This window comes from Gorilla gorilla, chromosome 17 (assembly GCF_029281585.2).
Source record: "Gorilla gorilla gorilla isolate KB3781 chromosome 17, NHGRI_mGorGor1-v2.1_pri, whole genome shotgun sequence".
NCBI classification, from domain to species: Eukaryota; Metazoa; Chordata; class Mammalia; order Primates; family Hominidae; genus Gorilla; species Gorilla gorilla.
Genome location: NC_073241.2, coordinates 88651237 through 88674303, shown reverse-complemented (window position 1 = coordinate 88674303; position 23067 = coordinate 88651237). Strand labels below are relative to the sequence as shown.

Here is a 23067-nt window from a genome sequence, read left to right as displayed (position 1 = left end):
GGTAATGTGATGCCTCCAGATTTATTCCTTTTGCTTAGCATTGCTTTGGCTATTTGGGCTCCTTTTTTTTTCCATATGAATTTTAGGATTTTTTTTTTTCTAATTCTGTGAAAAATGACATTAGTTATTTGATTGGGAGTATCTAGAACTAGTAGATAGTTTTGGGCAGTATGGTCATTTTAACAATATTGATTTTTCCAATTCATGAGCATGGGATACTTTTCCATTTGTTTGTGTCATCTACCATTTCTCTCATCGTTGTTTTGAAGTTCTCCTTATGGAGAGCTTTCCCCTCCTTGGTTAGATATATTTCTAGGTGTTTTTTTTTTTTAGCTGTTGTAAATGGAATTACCTTCTAGATTTGGTCTGCTAGATCATTATCAGTATATGAAAATCTAAGAGTTTTTTGGTGGAGTCATTAGGATTTTTGAGATGTAAGATCATATCATTAGCAAACAGGGATAATGTTACTTACTCATTTCCAGTTTGGATGCCTTTTATTTTTTTCTCTTGCCTGATTGCTCTGGTAAAGACTTCTGGTATTATGTTATTACACATAAGACTGATAAAAGTGGGCATCCTTGTCTTGTTCCAGTTCTTAAAGGGAATGTTTTCAACTTTTCCCTGTTAAGTGTGATGTTGGCTGTGGGTTTGTCATATGTGGCCTTTATTATGTTGAGGTATGTTCATTGAGGATTTTTATCATGAAGGGATGATAAATTTTATTGAATGCCCTTTCTGAGTCTGTTGAAATGATCATGTGTTTTGTTCTTAATTCTGTTTATGTGGTGTATCATATATATGGATTTTTATATGTTGAACCCTCCTTGCATCCCTGGGATAAATCCCACCTTGATCGTGCTGTATTATCTTTTTGATGTGCTGTAGGATTCATTTTGCTGGTATTCTGTAGAGGATTTTTGCATCTTTGTTCATCAGGGATATGGGTCTGTAGTTTTCTATTTTTTTGTGTCCTTGTCTGGTTTTGGTATCAGGGTGATACCGCCCTCATAGGATGAGTTAGGGGGAATTCTCTCCTCAGTGTTTTGGAATAATTTCAGGAGAATTGGTTCTTCTTGATATGTTTGATAGAATTCAGCTATAAATCCATCTAGTCCCAGCTGTTGTTAAGAGATTTTTTTTTTTTTTTTACTACTGATTCAGTCTTGCTACTTATTATTGATCTGTTCAGGAGTTCTGTTTCTTCTTGTTTCAATCTCAGAAAGTTGTGTGTTTCCAGGAACTTATCCATTTCCTCTAGGTTTTCTAGTTTGTGAGCATATAGGTGTTCAAATAGTTTCTGATGATCTTTTGTGTATTTGTGGAATCTGTTGTAATGTCTCCTTCTTCTTTTCTGATTGTGTTTATTTGGATCGTCTCTCTTCTTTTCTTGCCTAGTCTAGCTAGTGGTTTATCAATTTTGTTTATCTTTTCAAGGAAGCAACTTTTTGTTTTGTTGATCCTTTATTAATTTTTTTGGTGTCTTTCATTTAGCTTTGCTCTTACGTTTGTTATTTCTTTTCTTCTGCTAACTTTGGGTTTGGTTTGTTCTTGTTTTTCTAGTTTGCGGAGTAATAATGTTAGATTGTTTGCGATCTTTCCACTTTCTGATGTGGCATTTAATGCTGTAAACTGCCCTCTTCACACTGCTTTTTGCTGTTTTGGTTTGGTGTTTCCATTTTCATTCATTTCAAGAAATTTTTACATTTGTGTCTTAACTTCTTCATTGACAAAGTGAATGTTCAGGAGCATGCTGTTTAATTTCCATGTGTTTGTTTAGTTTCTTAAGTTCCTCTTAGTATTGATTTCTAGATTCATTCCATTGTGGTCTAAGACACTTGATATGATTCTGATTTTCAAAAATTTGCTAAGACTTATTTTGTGGCCTAATATGTAATCCTGTGTCGGAGAGTCTTCTATGTGCTGGTGAAAATAATGTATATTCCATAGTTATTGTAGAAAGTTCTGTAAATGTCTAAGTCCATTTGGTCTAAAGTCCAATTTAAGCCCAATGTTTCTTTGTTATTTTTCTGTCTCGATCTATCTAGTGTTGTGTGTGTGGTGTTAAATTCTCCCACTATTATTGTATTACTGTCTTTCTCTTTCTTTAGGTCTCGTAATAATTATTTTCTGAATTTTGATGCTCTAATGTTGGGTGCATATAAATTAGGATTGTTATATCCTCTTGCTGAATTGATCCCTTTATCATTATATAATAACCTTCTTTGTCTTTTCTTTTTTAAGTCTGTTTTATCTCATGTAAGTACAGCTACTCCTCTCACTTTTGGTTTCCATTTGCTTGGACTATTATTTTCCGCCTCTTTACTTTCAGTCTATGTGTGTCTTTATGAATAAGGTAAGTTTCTTGTAGGCAGTATATAGTTGTGCCATGTATTTTAATCCATTCTGCCAGTCTGTATCTTTTAGTGGAACATTTAATCCATCTGCATTCAAGGTTAATATTGATATATGAGGCTTTGTTCTTGTCATATTGTTCATTATTTTCAAGTTGTCTTATAAATTCTTTGTTCCTTTCTTTTGTCCATCTTTGTCTTTGTCATTTGATGAAATTCTGTCATGTTGCCATTTGATTCTTACATCTTCCTCCCCTGTGTGATTGTTTTATAAGAACTTTTATTTTATATTCCTGTTTTTATCATGGTGAATATTGACCTTTTGTTTCCATGTTTAAGACCGCTTTGAGCATTTCCTGTCATGCTGGTCTGGTAATGATGGATTTCCCCAGCATTTGCTTGTCTGGGAAAGGCTTTATTTCTTCTTCATTTGTGAAGCTGATTCTAGCAGGATATAAAATTCTTGGCTAACAGTTTTTTTTTTTTTTTTTTTTTTTTAAGCACTTCGAGAATGCCCATTCCTTTCTGGCCTGTAAGGCTTCTGCTGAAAAGTCTGCTGTTAATCTGATGGAATTTCCATTATAAGTGACTAAATACTTCTCTCTTGCTAATTTTAAAATTATTTCACATTGACTTTAGACATTCTGAATATAATATGCTGTAGTGAAATCCTTTTTGCAATATATTTTTCTGGGGATCGCTGGGCCTCCTGTATCTGGACATCTAACTCTTTTGCTAGACTTGGGAAGCTCTCATCAATTATTTTCTTAGTTTTTCTCCTTAGCCAGACAACAACTGCAGCCATATCAACTTGAACTCGGACTAAGGATAGGGCACAGCCCAGCATGAAACTCTCAAAATTGTGCCTTGTGCCTGGGACCAGGGAGAGCAGGGCCCTTCCTAGTCAGGTGTCATGAGCAAGAAGCTGTAAGGCGTGCAGTCTGCTCACATCTCAGTTTCACAAGAGTCCATTGCAGGGCAGTGGGTATTGTCCTAGATATGCATAGGAGAGCCTGTTTCCTGTCTCTCCTTGGCCAGGTGGTAGCTACAGCCTTGTCAGCCCAAACATAGCCTGAGGGTGGGGCACAACCCTCCATTAAACTCTCAATATTTCACCTTGGGTCTGGGACCAGAGAGGGTAGGGTCCCTCCCAGGCAAGCAGCATGGGCAAGAAGCTGTGGGGAGTGCTGTCTACTCATGTCTCAGTATCAGCAGCACCCTTCAGCAAGGCAGGAGGGACCTTCCTAGGGGTGCATAGGAGTGACCAGTGTTCCCCCTTCTCTCCTTGGAACATTGCAGCGACTGTAGCCATGTCTGTAGATCCCCAGTATCTAGGCTATCAACAGTGGTGCCCAACTGGAGCTATTGTAGGCTCAAATGCCTGTGGGATTCCATGTGGTTTCCCTTTATGGAGCAACATCTCTGTGCAATATTTAGGCAGTTCCATATGTCCAGCCCACAGCCCTAGTGGGTCAGAGGTTTCTCCTGTAGCCAGGATCATAAAAGCCCATTTTGGACTGCAGGGCCCTGGGGTTTTCTCTCTTACTGTTTCCCATCATCTAGGAGCCCTTCTGGTGCTCAGTCAGCTCCTGGCTGGGCAAGCTGCCTCAAACTCTCTCCTTATTTTGGTGCTTCCCATTTCTTCTCTGTTGAATCCTAGCATTCTCTCCTAGGCAATCTATTTGAAATGCAAGTATCTACTTACTACTCTGGTTTTTCTCCGTGGAGGAGGTACATACTACCTGCATCTGGTTAGCCATTTTGATCCCTCCTGAGATTATCCAAGAAAAATTGTTTTTAAATAAAAAAATTTAAACCCAGTTTATAATAAGTGTTCAATCACCTGAAATGGCAGAAAACAAATAATTTAATCATTATTGAATTAATTATCTGCTTATTTTCTGTTTGGGAGATTGTACCACTATGATGGTGATGTCCTAATTTTGCTGAATGTTGGCACTTTGGTCACTTACGTTATTTCAAAAACTATGTATGTGTAGGTGACTCTGATCATTTTTATTTATTTCCTTTTCAGCGGAGGAAATATTTGAGAGTGTAGGAGATCGAGAGCTAAGACAAGTCTTTGAAGGACAGAATCGTATTCATCTTGAAATCAAGCAGCTGAACCGGCAGTTAGATATGATTCTTGATGAACAGAGAAGATATGTCTCTTCCTTAACAGAGGAAATCTCTAAAAGAGGAGCAGGAATGCCTGGGCAGCATGGGCAGGTGGGCTTGCAGAATATGCAGATGTGCCCCATTTACCCTTTGCTGGAAGGGAAGTAAAGAAGAAGGGCAACTGTACTGTGTGCTCATAGAATGTGGATTATTCAGCTTGCTCGTCATTGTTTCTTCCTCCAGATCACTCAACAAGAACTGGATACTGTTGTGAAAACTCAGCATGAGATTCTGAGACAAGTAAATGAAATGAAGTAAGTATGGAAAAGTAGTGTATGTGTGTTATGTGATTTTTTTATCCTAAATTTGTGACTTTAGGTGTGCAAGACTGTATTGTAAGATTTCTGCATGAGGGTAAGAATCCCGTTCTAGATTCATTTTACAAATAGGGGACCATAAATACAGCAACTTTTAATATTCAAAAACTGCAAACATGTCTAAAGTTTTTAATTGTTTAGAGCTGGAAAAGAAAAAATGTTTTGGCATCTTATAAAGAGATTTGTCAGTTACTTGGCAGAGCCAGGTGTATTCTTATATTTATAAAATATAAAAAGAATATGAAATAATATATAACACTTTTATGAAAAGTACTAGAGGAATAAATATGTGTAGCATTGTAAGACTATAATACAAGCAGACCTGATGCAGGAAATTCTTTTTGATGGAATGAAACCATTTTGAACGTAATATGTGTGACTACCTCTTTTTCATTCCCATCTTTTACTCTCAGAGAGACTGGACAGAGTTGGAGCAGAGAGGAGATAATTGTGTCCTTAGAATGTTGAACAATAAATTTCTAATGAGAATGATTGACTTATGCAGATAATTAATAGCTTTCAGTGCCTGGAGCAGAGATAACAAACCATAGTGTCGTGTTTCCATAACCTTTCAGAGCACTGTCCCAACAGATAGAACCCTTGACAAACAAGAATGTCAAGGTGAGTTCTTTAGGACTGGAGAATTAAACAAGGTTAGATCAAACAGAAGGTGATTATACCTGATGTCTAGAGATTAAAGGCACTTAACTTATAACTGCAAATTTATATTTCTTCAATTTTTCTCTTTGCATTTTAAAAAATCTTCATAATCTGAACTCATGATTGAAATATTTATGATGCTAAATGAATAGCTCTTCAAATAGTTTAGTTAAATGAATAGAATCCTTTTAGAAATAGACTGGATCATATAACACAACCTTTTTAAAAATCTTTTTATTTTGATCTAATTTTAGACCTCAGAAGCTACAGAAATAGTATGGGAAGTTCCTGTACATTCTTCACCCATCTTTCTCTAATTTACATAACCATGGTATAATTGTCAGAACCAGGAAATTAACATTGATACAATTCAATCAACTAAATTAATGACCTATTCAAAATTTATCAGTTTCTCCACCAAGGCCTATTCTATTCCAGGATCCTATCCACAATTGCACATTACATTTAGTTATTTTTTCTCTTTAGCCTTCTGCAGTCTGCAGTAGTTCATCTTCCCTTGTCTTTCATGACCTTGACATTTTCCAAGAGCATTAATCAGTTAATACCTTTTGATTTGGGTTTGGTTGGATGGAAGTTCCACATTTTGATAAGAAGATATTATATATTATAATATGTTATATAATATATATTATATATATTATTATATAAGATTGATAAGATATTACTGATGATGTTGGCCGTGATCACTTGGTTATGGTGGTTTCCTATTGCTATCTCTACTTTAAAGTTACTGTATTTCCCTTTGTGGTTAGTATTTTGGAGAAGGTACTTTGAGACTATGTAAGTATCCATTTCAAACTTCTGCTCATTCATTTTAGCATCCATTGATGTTTCTTGCCTGTAACAAGAAAGTGGTTTTTGCCAAATGCTGATTTTTTTTTTAATTTTTATTTTTATGTATTTTTTTTTTTTTTTTTGAGACAGGATCTAGCTCTGTTGCCCAGGCTGGAGTGCAGTAGTGCAATCACAGCTCTCTGCAGCCTCAACCTCCTGGGCTCAAATGATCCTCCCACCTCAGCCTCCTGAGTAGCTGGGACTACAGGTACATGCCACCACACCCAGCTAATTTTTCTATTTTTTTTGGAGTTGGGATTTTGCCATGTTGCCCAGGCTGATCTCTAACTCCTGGGCTCAAGCAGTCCTCCTGCCTCTGCCTCCCATAGTGTTGGGATTACAGGCGTGAGCCACCACGCCTGGCCCCGATGTTTATATTTTGAAATAATTCCCTCCATATTTGTTTATTGGAATTCTGCTGTCAGGACCAACTATCTTTTCTCTCCCATTTATTTATTTAGTTATTTATTTAGATCAGTTCAGACTCATGGATACTTATTCCATAGGTTACAGTCCAACACTCTCCTTATTTATTTTGCTGCTCAGATTGTTTCAGGTTTGGTCATTCTGAGCTCCTTCATGTTGGCATCTTTGTTCTCTCAACAAGCCCTCATCTTCTTTTGAGCATTTTAAAAATTTATGGTACTGCTCTATCTTCTAGGGTCATGTTGTATTTTCTCTGCCCTCAGTGAGCCCTGGTTCCTTTTTCTTGAGAAAGGTATTTGAAAACCAACCTTTGGGCACTAGGTATGCTCATTACTACCACGGTGCCGTTACCTCTAGGCGTCTTACTGGACAGAGCTAGGGAATATACGTATGTATACCAACCCATGCACGTACATGAGTCTGTAGTTCTGTGTCTGTCAACCTACTTTCGTGTTAAACCATGAGATTATGCAGATATTTTGGATTCTGGCTGGACTGAACACTACAGAGTTAATTTTTAACTTTCCCCCTTGTCTTATTTGAAAATTCTTCCTCCAACAGGGAAAAACCTGGTTCTTATTATCTGTATCTATAACATATTTACTTATTGGTTTCACTTGAGTATGCATATAGGTACACACAAAGTAGTTTCAGATTGTTAACTCGTATCCCTGTGAGAAAGACATTTACTGACAAGTTTATGTAAAGTTCCTTTTATCTCTAGCTCTACAGTATCCAGCCCAGATACTCTTTTCCAGATAGTTTCTTAGTGTAGTTCTCTTTTTCCCTACTCTTTTCATTATGGCTGATGTTACTCACTTAGGATCCAGCTAGATTCTTTGTTAATGTTTATATTCCTCCTATATCCTGGTTGATTTGAATTGTTTGTATTTTGGGTATATGAATACTATGGTTCTAAGGGGCAGAGCATGTGTATATCGCTTCTTCATCCTTGCTACCACTTTCCCATCCTCCCCTTCTTTCCAGCTCTTTCCCACCCATTCCTTCTTGGTAACCAATCCTGTTAGCTTCCGGTTTGTTCTTCCTGTATTTCTTCTGCATATATGTATTTTCTTTTTCTTTTCTTTCTTTCTTTCTTTTTTTTTTTTTTTTTTTTTTTTTTTGTGATGGAGTTTTGCTCTTGTTGCCCAGGCTGGAGTACACTGGTGCAATCTTGGCTCACCGCAACCTCTGCCTCCTGGGTTCAAGCGATTCTCCTGCCTCGGCCTCCCGCGTAGCTGGGATTACAGGCACCTGACACCATGCCTGGCTAATTTTGTATTTTTAGTAGAGATGGGGTTTCTCCATGTTGGCCAGGCTGGTCTCGAACTCCTGACCTCAGGTGATCCACCCGCCTTGGCCTCCTAATGTGCTGGGATTACAGGTGTTAGCCACTGCACCCAGCCCGTATTTTCTGAAGTCCCTTTCTTTCTTCTGTGACGGGTAGCATATTCTAGATACTCTTTTGTGCTTTGCATGTTTCACTTAACAGTAGTACTAGGACATCTAAAGATGTAACTAGTTGTCAGGACATCCTAGCTGTCCAGTTGTATTATCCATAGAATCCCTTTCTTAGAGGAGTTAACAATCCTTGCAAACTCCCACTTACTGAGAATAAATGTCATGCATACAGTAAGTTAATATAAAAACTGAGCTCAAGTTTCTGAACTAGTCCTCTGGAACTTTTTCTTTAGGATTTAGCTTCAAAAAAAATGTAAAGAGATAGAAAATATTTGCCTTTAATGGAAAGGGTAGTTTGTTTCTTTGTGGATTTTTATATTCTTAAGGAATCAAAGAAATTTTTTTTAGCAGAAAGAGATCTTAGAAAGCATGTAGCTTTTCTGTAGCAGTTGATGCCTCTTCCCACTTCTCCATCTCAAAACTTCCCTTTCAAGATTTCTGATACACCATTCACTCCTGGTATTCTTTGGCCTCTGCTTCCATTTAGTTATCTTCACTTGCTCTCCTTCCATCGTCCCTTAAAAGGTATTCTTTTCAAGGGTTCTGTCCAGCCCTCTTTTCACTTGACCTGTTTCCTAAACCAACTATGACCTCCTTCCACCACAATTCTATCCCCATAGGCTCCTCTTCATTTTTTGACACTCAGCTAAATGCATCTTTCTTTGTAGAGCTCTAGTGGTGCTTCTGTCACATTGCTTTCCTGCTAGACAATTCATCTCCACAGGGCAGATATTTCATTCTTCTTGCAAAGTTTATATCCCTAATATTCCCTGGCTCACAGCACTTATGAAATAAATGTTAGCAGAATGAACAGGCAAATGAATGAATGACTGAGTAGGAGCAAATTAAGTGACTCAATCTTTGGTATATTAAAAAGACATTTATACCTAAGCAAGTTCATGCTTCTGGGAAGCAAAATTTCTTAAATACAGATATGTGACAACGTTATATACTCTGTGAGGTTTTGGTCTTGGTATTATTTTAGTTATATTAAAATGTTATGCTTAATTTGAGTTTCAGTGGAAAAGCTTAGCCCCACAGGAATTTTCTTGAGCATATGTGCCATTGAAAGAAATTTTAATCAACACATGACATTGATTCAAAAGCACTTGAGATATTTTGTAACTACTTTTAAGTCTTCACTGCTCATGTAACTCAAACATAATTTTTTAAACGTTATACTTAACATTCTGTCTGACATATAGTGTTATTTTTAAGTAATTTGAGTCTTTCTCTTTTTTTTTTCTTTTGGTAAAGCTCTTACTTTTTAAACTACATTTGACTCCAGTGAAATAACTTATTTATTTATTCCTCCAAATTGAACCATAACTGTTGAATGCACTCGTAGGAAATCAGAATTGTGACCCCCGTCCTCAGGGTCACAAAGCCATTAGTCTCCTACTATATGCTGTATGAGTGAAATCATCTATATGTGCAGCTACAAAGCGGACAAGTCTGTGTGTGTGAGTGTGCCTATAGGAAATGATTGCATTTGGCACTAGTCCTTTACTGTACAGCTGAACACCTGGAAAGATTTATTATAACTTCATTAAAAATATCATCCATTATATTCAATATCCACTTATACTATTGGTTTTAACACAGATTACCTAGTAGTATTTTCTACATGGTATTTTTAGATGACCTTTAGTAAAATACAAAGGCATAATGTCGTTTTATAAATTATTTTCCAATTTTGAACACAACTCGATTTTTAAAAATACTTTACCTGTTTTTTTTAAATGATGTAATATATTAGACTTGAAAAGTAAAAGTATTGGAGATCTGTGACTGAAAAAAAAAATCTTTATAGTGATTTTATTGTATCAAGAGACTTTCTGTTTCAGAAATTCCATGAGTGAAACCGTCAGACTGGTTAGTGGAATGCAGCACCCTGGCTCTGCTGGAGGCGTCTATGAGACAACACAGCACTTCATTGACATCAAAGAGCACCTGCACATAGTAAAGAGGGACATAGATAACTTAGTGCAGCGAAATATGGTAACTTTGTTTCCTTTTCCTTTTATAATTATAATCTTTAGGAAAGGAAGAACTCATACTCTACTGCAAGTATTTTAACCCTTTAGTTAATGCTAATGCTTATTTTTAATGTTTAAGGTAGAATTGTCCCATTCATTGCAGATCTCCATGTGTCCTGGTTTTCTGGTTATTGAAGGTGGAAGAACAGTTCCCATAGCAGTCATGGTTTTTAAATATGTAATATTTATATTATCATTTCGTGAAAATATTTTCTGATTTCCATGTTAATGTCTTCTCTGACCCATGGATTGCTTAAAGTGTATTTCTTTGGCCTATTTTCCATCAAGGTTCTAATCTGGTAATTTCTTGCTATCTTGTTAGCTTCATTTACCTTCACCCAGGTTTCATGTGCTTGGATTGGATTGGATATGTTTTTGACTCTGCTGGTTGTCTTCTATAAGACATATTTGGGATATGGTTGGCCCATATTTCCTAGTCTGCTTTACCAGAAGCAGAAATCCCAATCCCTTATATTTTATATCACGTTTTATCTTTTTAAAAGCTTTTTAAAACGTTTGATGACCTTTAGAAAATATACTAATAGATTAATAATAATGTTACATTAAACTGACTCTCCCAAGGTCAGTAGCTAGTAAGTAGGAAAGGGAGAAAACTTAGGTCTTCAGCTTCTAATCTTGTCTCCTTTATATTTTTTGATAACTCTCTTAACTATATTCCTGTATATATGCCTTGAATATACATTTTTTTCAAAGATGGCTTAATAGTTTTCTTATTGATCATGACCTCTCATCCAAAGCATTATTATCTGTCCCCTTAGTTCTGTTTGAGGTTATTTTTCTCATACATTGTCTTTGTTGCAATGACCAAATTGATACTGTGTGTATCAATTTACTGAAGAACTTTGTCCCACAAATATAACTATATTGGGAACAACTAATCTTAGAAGCCATTCTCTCTGGGTACTTGGATGAAGTCTTTGTTCCTGGTATTTAATTGCCTCCTTATAATAGAAGGAATACTCAGGGAAATAGGGAAAGAAATATTTTTCAGAACACCAGTGAATAATGTTGAATGCTATGAGATTGTAGAGAATGAGGACTGAGAAAAAGCCAGTCTGTTTGTCAAGTAGTTCATTGGTAGGGTAACCATGTAATTTATTGTCTGACCTGGGACACTTTTGAGAATGAAGGGGGTGCTGTTAATAATCACACCACTACAGCAAGCGTGAACTGGGAGTATCCAGAGGAGTTGTCTGTGGTGACCCTAGTCTCAGTGACCTCAGGGACAGTAACATCATCATATACTGTAATGCAGACAGGAGCCAGGTGGCAGTGAGTTAGTGACTGGGTGGTAAAAAGGTGGAGGCCTTCCAGTGTCAACTACTCCTTCAAAAACAGTTGTCAGTAAAAGTTAAGGGGATAGAAGGTTTCTCTGGGGGATGAAAAAATGAAAATACTTGTTTATATAGCAAACAGTTTTATAAAGATTTCACATTTATTTCTTTTTCCAAACTGCTGTTTTGACTAACTGTAATAGAAAGTCATTTGCCTTACAGCCATCAAATGAAAAGCCGAAATGCCCAGAACTACCACCATTTCCATCATGTTTGTCTACGGTCCACTTCATTATATTTGTTGTGGTGCAAACTGTATTATTCGTTGGTTACATCATGTATAGGTAAGTCTCTTGATAAAATGTGACCCAATATTTTTCTGCATCTGTTTAATTAGAAATATTCAACTAAGTTATCTATGTTCATAATACAATTTTCACCACCTATAAAATTAAGTTTATTGTGATTTCTGTTCATTTCAGTTCACATAAAGTGCATGTGTAGAATATATGTTTATCTTAATGCGTTGTATACTTCAAAAGGCATTGATATTTTAATTTTAAACAGTCCTGTTTCTTTCCAAAGTTAAGCGTATAGAACTTCTTTAAGTGTTTGTTTCTTTTTTTCCTTAGGTCTCAGCAAGAAGCAGCTGCCAAAAAATTCTTTTGACTACCATTTTCCTGTGTACTTCATCTATTTGTGTACAAAATGATGTCGTTTTGAGGGAATTTAAGTATTTAAATTGCTTCATAGTCTAAATTATTAAATTTTTTAAATAAAATAACTGTTTAAACATTGATTTGCAGTTAAGAATAAACCTTAAAGCAAAGACAACCACATTTTAATTTGTTCACAGTATGTAAATCTGTCTAAATTTCAGTGAATTTCTGGTCAGTATGATGCAGCCTCTGAGCAGAATATTGACCAGTAAGAGGGTAAATAAAGTGGGGGCAACCCCTGGATGTGAATGTTACCCCCTAAGTCTCCAATATTGCAGGTTTCCCTGTATAACGTAAACACACTTGCCCTCATGCCTCCCAGAATATGAGGTCTAATTAAGAAGTCCCATCAGGTTTATTTTGTAACCAAAGTCTTTTTTAGAGGTCAGACTTCCTAATCAAAGGCCTGGGCCTGCAGTCCTTTCATCTTAATGCAACTTCCTTTGAAATCAAAGAATATTTTGTCTGAGAGCTTTAAGGATCTGGTAATAGACTTCAAAATGTTCAGTGAATTTTTTTTTTCCTCTATTGATCAATGATATATTTCACTTTTAAAGGAAATTTTAGAGGAAAATTAATAGCTGCTTTTTGCCTAAAAAACCTTGTGGGTGGAAACATTCCTCTGAGAATGGCTTTTATAGGTATTTTGCCTGGTAATGTATTCATTCATGATTGCCCATATTCTTGAATGTCTTCATTCCAATGGTGTCAGGTCAATATTATGAAAATAATTTTTATATTTATATTTGTAACTTAAGGAATTTATTTCTCCCATTTACTACAGCATGTAAATTCAGCTCAAATTGCATGATCTGAGGATTTAAATTCACAAAACCTGCCACTACATTCTGGTTTACATTAGTTACTTCATGCTGGCTGGGGTTAGTGACCATTTGCATACTCTTTTAAATCAAGGAGGCTGTAGTAGAAGCAGTTTTAAGATTCTTGAAGGCAAAATTTGAAAAACAGTGAATACTTCTAATTGTTTCCTTTTAGTGCCAGAACTAAGGACATTGTGAAGCACTTGTTAGTAAACTTAACCTTGAAATGTCAGACTGGAAGGAGTTTTTATAGTCTTTGTGCATACTTCTAGGTATTATAGAAACAGTCTGTAAATGACATTTTAAGATGCAAATTTAATTCTGTTCACAGCTGATTTATACTGATTTTTGCTGCCTTCAAAATACTCTTTTACTTCTTTTAGCTAAAATGGTTGTCTTTCATTTGCCATAGAATTCCAAACAATACTATCTTATAAAATAGTACTGTTGAATTATTCCAGGCCTCCCTAGGTTTGCTCTCAAATGTCATTTACAGATTGGGCTAACGACCTAAAATCTATATATAAAGACTTTCTGAAGAACTCTGTATTATAGCAATACCAAACGAGTGCTGTGTGTGCAAACAGTCTCGCATTGCTTTTTATGTTGATATTTATCCTAGAACACTGAAAGAGAATATGCCAGTGATAACTCACTTTACTTCAGTCATTTCAACACAGAAAATGCTTCTCTAGCATTTTTCTTTTGTAGTGTTAACATTTTGAAATTCATGTTTCAGAGGCTTCATCGTCACAGAATTTACTCTTGCTCCATGAAAAAAAATTAAATACCTTCAGAGGAATATTTAAGTTGTAGACTATGAAACTTGAGAAATCCTCTTGAGATAAAAGGCTGCCAAATCCAGTATTATAAAGTCCATGGTCATATGTGCCTGTGCATTAAAGGAATACCAGATCTATGCAGTATACATTTTTCAGGCTGAAATTCAAGGGGAATCATTCTGATTATTCTTACTACAAATGGAGATGGCTATTATGAAACAGCATGAGCATGAGCCTTTTATCTTTTATACTTAGTGATATACTTTGCTTGAAAATCACTCAGCAAAGTAGTTCACACGATGTGTCTCATATTTGAAGTTTGGTTTTTCTCAAAATCATTGACTTTAAGGAGCTCATTTCTGAACAAAAAGGTTTGCTCTGTGGAAAAATCAATCACTGCCAGGATTCTTTCATTTCTGTACTATTTTGTATAATTGAATTTGTTCACTTCTCTCACACCAGCAAGTGTTTTACAGGTGCCTTGGATTAAAACAAAATTGATTTTAAAATTTTTATGTAAGTCATTGTGTCTATGATGCCACTTTTAAAAGGAAAATGCAATTGCATAATGGCTAATATCCTTATTTAATGTACCTATTTGTGTTCTAATAATTGTTTGAATGTTTTATTCAGCTTAAAACTTTACCATGAAGTCATAAACAGTAAACAATGTTTTGTTATGTATTAAGGGGATATCAGTGTTTCTCAAAGTATGATCCATGGACCATCTGGGTCATGGCGCCTGGTTTCAGACAACCTGAATCAAATCTTAGGGGTGGGGCTTTGGGATGTCATTGTTCAATAGGCACCTCAGGAGATTCTGAGCACACCAATGTTTGAGAACCACTAAAATGAGGAGTGGGAAAAAAAATAGGTGTTTTGGTAATTTAGAGCTGAGCTGAGAAGATAATATATTTTTATTGTCAATGACATTAACAGATATGCACTGATTCTTTTATACCTACAATTTACTTAATGTTCCTTTTATTAAAACGCGTGGTTCATGAGCAACTACAGACTGAATCCAGATTATTACCTGTTGCTTTCAGTATTTTCGTGATGGCTTTTAATCTTATGAAATCATCTTGAGATCATTCATGGTCAAGCCGTGAAAACTCCCATCTTCAAGCCTGCCTGCTAAAGCTTCTTTGCCTTCCTGATTGTGATTATGGTAACAATTTATATCAGACAGTTGTACTTTTTGATAACTTAGGGAAAACAGAAATGACTTGAACAAGGGATTGCCTGCCTCACTGCATTGCAGAGATACAATTTTTGTAAAGAACACAAATAGCAGTTGTGAATATTAAGGTGTGATTATCTTTCCCTGTCCATGTGCTTATCAAAAGAAGATAGTGAACAAATGATTATATTGAGGATTTTTTTAATTTATAAGATCTAATGTGAAATCCACACTTGGAACTTTTTAGATCTGTCTGTTGCTTGTTTAATATATTTCTTTTATGACATTACTTAAAGTTTAAAAGGGTTTTCTATCCACTGTCAATTTCAATTGGATAACATTTTGTCAAGTTTTTTTTTCCTGATTATTTGATGCTAGCTGGAATTCAAGAAATGGCATTGACCTTATTCAAATAAAGAAATATTTTAGTAAATTTGCTTTTTCCTTCATTGATCTTGGATAATAAGTTGCCATTTGTTTTTCAGACAGAACCTGTATTGTGATAGCATTTCATTTATCACATGCTTTAGGCTCTGCCCGAGGTGGCCTGCTGCATGCAGAGGCAGTACATGGAAGCATGCCACGAGAACATAGAAATGGTCATGGATAACTGTTTACCCTTGCTGGTAATGAAAAATACAAACTAAAACAATGTACTTGATGTTTTTACCTCTGATAACCAAATGATGGCAGAAGTGTAGTTAAGCTGGAACTCCTAGTCATTACTAATTAGTGGTAGTTTAAAAAATATTTTAATCTTTTTGACAAGTACCATTTAACCAAGTAATTCCAATTCTGAGAGTTAATGTGGTAAAAAAGTAAAATAAAAGAGTAGGGCTTTGAGGTTAGACAAATCTAGGTTTGAATCCTGGCTCTCTCACTTACTGGAGGTGACCTTCAGTTTCCTCATAATACTTACCTCGCATGGTTATAAGCATAGTAAAAGAGCGTCTTTATAAGGAGGCTTCAAAAAATGATAGACTAATTGGTAAAGACAAATGGATAAGATAAAAGATTTAAATACATAGATGGGTTCGAAAGAATTCAGAACTTAAGACCCGATCAGGAAGCCTACTAGTAGTAGGGAGTGGCAGAAACTAGACTACACATAGGCACTAGGTACTGTCATTGAAAATTATTGACATTGTCATTGAAAATTCATTTGTGGCATTGAAGACATGGCTTTAGGCCTAGAAAACCCAGGAGGCTCAAACTGAGATGCTAGGATAAAGTGAGGACCCTGGAAGAGCTGCTCCTTCAGTGGAAATGGGCTGAAAGGACCTCTTACTTCCACCCCAACAGCTCCGAGAAGGCATAGGAAGCTCTCTCCCTGGAGCTCTGGGTAAGGGGACATTTGTTAAGAAATTGAAGCCCAGCTGTATGCTTTACCTATATGGTGTGGAATTCTCTAAGTCAAAAACAATGTATAAATTTGTTCTTGTCTGGGAAAATCCAGAAGGCAAAACAAAACCACTCATTAGCAATAATTGCACAACAAAAGTACATTAGACAACCATAGGGACAGCCAGTCCTAACTAAAATGAGCTCTAAAAATTATAAACCAAACCAGAGAAATACGAAAGAGTGACAGTAGATACAATAATGAAACCTGGCACCTCCAAGAATCTGAGATGATAGAACAGTCAGAAGAAGACAACAAAAATAGTAGCATTGGACAATTAGAGTTAGTTTGGGCCACTCTAACAAAATACCATAAATGAGGTGGCTTATAAAAAACAAACTTATTGCTCACTGTTCTGGAAGACTGGGAAGTCGAAGATCAAGACTCTACCCTAACGACCCAATCACCTACAAAAGGCCCCACCTCCTAGTAGTAACACCTTGGGCGTTAGGATTTCAACATAGGCGTGTTGGGACAAAACGTTCAGGCCATAGCAAGCATCTAATGACTATTAGAAGTGGGGAGTGAATGAGAAGGAAGAATGTAAAATGATACTCTGTTTCTGGCTAGTGGAATTAGATGTAAGGTGTCCTAAAACAGGGAACACAAGAAAAAGTATGGGAATTGAAGACGAGGGAAGAAGAGGTTAAGTTCCATTTGGAACATAGATTTTGACATTAACTAGCCAAGTAAAAATGGCCAGAAGGCAATATAGGCTTGGAGTCAGGGCAGAGACATACCTCAATTTTTTACCTCTAAAATGGGGTGATAATTGAGATAACAGAGCACCATAAATAGAGCTTAGAAACAAGATGCTTGTGCCCAATAAATGTTAGCTATTGTTACTCTATGCGTCTGAAAATCAGAGAGAGAACTGACCCAGAACAGTACAACACAGGATTTTTGGCTCTTTACCTGCTCATGAGTTGTAAAAAAAAGGAAATGGTCCTCAGCAGTGCTGGGAGTCCCATTCCGTTTCTCAGATCCTCACAAATAAGTCCAGAAGCTGCCTGGTCAGCTGCCACATGGCATTTACTCTTTTTCTCTTTGAACCCCTGTGATGTCCATTGGGTGTTGCTCCTCCTGATGGCGTCATCCCCTATGTTGGCCCTTAACTGCTCTTTATTCTGGATCTGCCATTTCTGCCATGTCAGCCCAGCAGTGGCACCGTTTCCGCCATGTTCCATCACACACACAGGCCCCACTGCTACTCGGGAGGATTTCACTGTCCTGCCAAACAAGCAGCCACTTCTGTCATCTGGACCAGGCACCCTCACGACTGCCATTGCCCACAGAAGCAATGGAGGCTTCCAGGAGCTAGTCCATGGGGTGGTGTATTAGGTTCTTCAGAGTAACAACCTTTAAATACATACATGCACACATATACATATACACATATATACATATAAAATAAGTAAGGTATGGCTCACATGATTATGGAGGCTGAGAAGTCCCACGATCTGCCATCTGCAAGCCAGAGACCCAGAAAAGCCAGTTGTATAACCGGAAGGCCTGAAAGCCAGAGCCAATGGTATAGAGTCCATCTGAGCCTGAAGGCCTGAGGACCGTGAGTGTCCCGGGCAGAGGAAGATCGGTGTTCCCAGCTCAAGCAGAGAGCAAATCCAACTTTCCTCTGGCTTTTTGTTCTATTCAGGCCCTCACAGATGGGACGATGCCCACCCACACTGGGGAGGACCATCTGCTTTCCTCAGTCAGCCAATTCAAATGCAAATCTCTTCCATGAACAGCCTCACAGACACACCAGAAACAATGTTTAACCAGATAATCCTGGCATCCAGTGACCCAGTCAAGTTGGCATGTAAAATTAACCATCATGGGTAGTTTGTGGCCAAATGGAGAAGAATGACTCTCTCCCCTCTACATGTTACTTTCTGTTAAGAAAATACTAAAGCAGTGATGCATGGGCCCCAGTGTCAGAGTTCTCAGTGAGAATGGCTGTTACTATTTAATTAAAGGTCTATCTCTAGGAAACAGTCCTAATGGGTTCATGAGCCTTGGCCAGGGTGAACCTGAGTGAAAGACACTACAGAATTCCTCAAGCCTCTGGGAACTAAGGCTTTGTAACTGAGGCAAACTTACTGTGTCTGCTCTGGATGAGTCTCTCCTAAGAGCCTCCTTAGTACTTAATGCAAATAGACTTATTGCTAGCCATGCCACGAATGTTACAATTTGCCAAATATACCTGAATTCCAGGCATGAACATAGCTCAGCTCAAACTGGTCAGCCCACTGTGTAAACAGTAAGTTAGTAAATTAATCTTTGGTTCCCAGCCCATCTTCCCCTTCCACGTAGAACCAGCATGGCAATTTACAATCAGATCATGGAAGCCAGAATGTCCTGTTAGAAAATAACAACCACTGAATTGCCTACCAACTCAGCACTCGACCAGCATGGAAGTTCTGTGGTAGAGAGGATACGGAATAGAATACAGTTATTACCTCACCAGAAAGTGATGTCTGTGAACTGAAATAGACCAGTCATACAGTGTTGGCAAAAGAAATACTTTAGGGGCTAGGCATGGTGGCTCACACCTGTAATCCCAGCACTTTGGGAAGCCAAGGTGGGAGGATCACTTGAGCCCATGAGTTTGAGACCAGCCTGGGCAACATAGCAAGACTTCATCTCTACAAACAATAAAAAATTAGCTAGGTGTGATGGTGCATGCCTGTAGTCTCAGCTGTTCAGGAGGCAGAGGCAGGAGGATCGCTTGAGCCCAGGAGGTCAAGGCTATAATAAGCCATGGTTACGCACTCCAGCTTGGGTGACAGAGTGAGGCCCTGTCACACACACACACACACACACACACACACACTCACACACAGATTTTGAAACGTTCAGTATAACACTGCTGAATATTTCTGGAAGACAGAAGAATCAGCCCGGGATACATTTCTTAAAATGGCCACTTTGGGAGACAAAGGATTGAGATGTTTTGAGTCTCCACAGAGTCACAAATGTCTCACAATCTATCAGATAACAATGGGCCAAGGTAGTACTGAAGAGACTCTTCGGTCCTGTAGCTCAATGAAAACCATACTGTCATGATTGGGGAATTTCTTTGCACAGCTGGTATATAGATAGCCTTGAGTTTGTATCTACAAGAATATTAACCAATCCTATAGAAATGAAAACAAACATGCTACTTGGCCTGGCATTTCAATACAGTTCATTAAATATGTATTAAGTGTCTATGATGTACATGGCACTCTATTAGGTAAAACACAAACCACTAAAATGTCTCCAGTAGGCAGTTATTAGGATTAGGACTACGTGTTTAATTTCCTTTGTGGTTTCCATAATGGTCCTTCTATTTCCCAAGACTTTTTCCTCTTTTTATATTACCTCTTTTTTCCCAGTTAAAATAGAGGTTGAAAAATTAATACCAGTGAATCTCATCTTTAGATCATTTCTACACTTAGCCTATTAGCCAAGTGTGGTGACACATGCCTTGGCGCTTGGTGACCTTTTTCTTCTTCAGTTCTGCTGACCTTCATGAGCACAGAGGTTTAGCTGCATGGCTACCCCTGAAATGTTGTGTCACCCGTTAAGAGGATATAACAACTGAGACAGGACAACCTAATCACCATGATTTCCTTGGGGAAGGTCAAAAAAGAAATGATACCACTAGCCGATTTTAATTACAGGAGCAAAATTTAGGTATTTGATGTGAAAAGAAAAATCCCAGGTGAAGGACCAAAATGGATTTATGCTGTTTGAATGTGATCTCTTTCTAAAATTTAATTCCACTAATGGGATTATTGCTTCTTTAGCAAATTCTTTGGGTCAGATACCATCAAAATTTTCAAGTTGAATAGGCCACAACGAATCTGTGTTTACAAAGGTGATCCATTAAATCAGAATGAGGCATGATTTTAAAAAACTATGGCACGTAGTCTTGATCCTGGGAGCTGGCAAAGAAGGCAGCAACCACTATGAGGTGGATTTGTAAGCACTAAGATGCTACTTCTGTTATTGGTGGAGGGTGTCCAGGTTCTTGGCATTTTGAACAAGGAATTAGACAAAACGCACAAACAAAGCCAGGAAAGAATGAAGCAACAAAAGCAGAGATTTATGGAAAACAAAAGTAGACTCCACAGACTGGAAGTGGCCCCACCATAGGGGCTCAAGAGCCCCTTTGCAGGATTTTCTGGGGTTTAAATACCCTCTAGAGGTTTCCCATTGGTTACTTGGTGTACACCCTATGTAAATGAAGTAGTGGCCTGCAATCAGTCTGATTGGTTGCGGAAAGCAAACAATCAAAGACTGAAGTGAAGTTACAAAGGTTACACCCTAAGCAAGTATCTGATTGGTTGTGGAAAGCAACCAATTACAGGCTGAAGTGAAGTTACAAAGTTACACTCCTATCCAAATGTCTGATCGGTTGCAGAAAGCAGCCAATCAGAGATACTTTGAATTTTCCATCCGCCATGTAGAAAAAGTTGGTGGGGGTGGGGGTGGGGGGTGGGGAGTTGCAAAGGGAGTAAGGAAGTAGCTTCCAGTCCTTTTGTTACTTAGGTGTGGAAAGTTGGGGTTTTCCTTTTAATTTAGTTCTAGGAAGTCAGCATGAATTGGCCTTAGGTTCCCTGCCCCCAGACCCTATTCTCCTGTCTCCCTTTTGCCTGAAGATAACTCTCCAAGTGCCTCCATCATCCGATGTAGTACCTTGATTACTTCCATTGAAAGCGATTTGCTCAAAAATAAGCCATTAGGCCTAGTGGCAATCATTCATTCATTGTTTTCCCCCAAGATTCTTATTGATCACTTACTATGTGCTGAGCATGATTCTCAGAGATGGGGATGCAAAGGTGAACAAAATTGCACTGGTCTCTCTTATGGAGCTTACATTCCAATGGAGTAGATGGAAAGGAAACAACTAAATCAAGGAAAATATACTTTCAGGTAGAGTGCAGTACTATGAAGAAAAATAGAATAGGATAGAGGATTAAAAGGTGGGGTAGTGGAGGCAGTGTATCTTAGGATGGTCAGGGAAATCCCTCTAAGAAGGTGAATGAGAACAGAAACCTGAATTAAGCAAGGGTGAGCCACCTAGAGATGTGGAAGAGCAACACAGGCCAGGAGGTTCCACGAGGACATAGGTGGGAGCAATCTTGGTTTAAGGGACAATAAGGACATGAATGTGATTAGAATGAGCAAAGGGAGTGTGGCTGAAGAGGCTGGCAGCTAGGCAGTGGGCAATCTTGCAGCAAGGAGTGGGGATTCTATGCAAGGACAGTAGGGAGCCATGGGATGGGGACACCTAGAGGTCCCATTCATGAATCCAGGGCATTCATTTCCCCTTTCTGAAGGAACGGAAGATTCTACCACCATTTCTATAAGATTCTACAGCCAGGCTTGGTGGCTCACACTTATAATCCCACCACTTTGAGAAACTGAGGCAGGCAGATCACTTGAGGTCAGGAGTTCAAGACCAGCCTGGCCAATATGGCAAAACCCTGTCTCTACCAAAAATACAAAAACTTAGCTGGGCATGGTGGCACATGCCTGTAATCCTAGCTACTCGGGAGACTAAGGCAGGAGACTCGCTTGAACCCAGGAGGCGGAGGTTGCAGAGAGCTGAGATCCTGCCACTGCACTACAGCCTGGGCAACACAGTGAGGCTGTCTCCAAAAAAAAAATCCTACACACCAGCTAGTAGTTCCTGGATGTCCAAGGGCAAAGGTCATTGTAATAAATCAAGGAGTAAAAAGCTTTTTAAGTCGTGACCTCATTCTCAATGGAATTACCTGTTGAGGAAATAATAAGATATTTGATTTCATAAAGCACTCTCAGGAGACCTTCCATGGCCACCCTGCTGAAGCTACCACCGAAGAGTCCCCATAATGCATGACACCCCCTCTTCCTAACCCCCTCCACACAAACATACATTCAGAAAAGGACTGGACAGGAAGAAACTCCTTTACACATGGGTGCTGGAGTTTAGAATTGACACCCTCACCATTAATATTTCCTAATTCCTCATACAATGGAATTTGTAGAATAGATTTTATAATAAATCTAAATAATTACTTATAATAAAATGTAGACAGAACAGACAGAAACACAAGGCTGTGGCTTTTATTTTATGGTTTGAAAAGTTCTATGAGACAACATTAATTAGTAACATTCCTCAATGGACTGCAATGTAGTTTATTATAAATGGTAATTTAGAGATAATGGTGTGAACGTGTTAAGTTCCAAGCAACCCATCTAAAAGTGAAAGTGGAGCTCAATATTGATGTACATTCTCCTCAAAGCCCTGAGTACAGCTTATATTTCACCCTAAATTATCTTTTTTAGCCTTTCATATTGAGAGCATTTAAGCAGCATTTTAAAATAGATTACTAAAAGGGAAAGCAGACAATAAAATATATAAAGCAAGCATTTTAGACAAGAATCCAGATTATGTAATTCTATATGATCAGAGAGATAATCACCTGGTTTCTGAGAGGACTCATGCCTTCAGATAAAATCACAATGGATTACATCTCTTCCTTCCCACCCCACCCTCTTTGGCATGCTTTAATTAGAAAGATACTAGTGTAGATTAAAGTCTT

General features: G+C 37.8%; 1 protein-coding gene across 1 annotated transcript in view; it reads left to right on the top strand.

The window, feature by feature from the left end:
* Positions 1 to 15523, top strand: part of LMAN1 (lectin, mannose binding 1) — a 30952-nt gene extending 15429 nt beyond the window's left edge. Inside the window, exons 9-13 of the mRNA XM_004059483.5 lie at positions 4390 to 4583; positions 4716 to 4786; positions 10099 to 10252; positions 11808 to 11929; positions 12218 to 15523. Of these exons, the coding sequence (XP_004059531.3) occupies positions 4390 to 4583; positions 4716 to 4786; positions 10099 to 10252; positions 11808 to 11929; positions 12218 to 12254 (578 nt within the window). The 3' untranslated portion in view covers positions 12255 to 15523. The remainder of the gene's footprint in view (positions 1 to 4389; positions 4584 to 4715; positions 4787 to 10098; positions 10253 to 11807; positions 11930 to 12217) is intronic.
* Positions 15524 to 23067: the final 7544 nt, after the last annotated feature.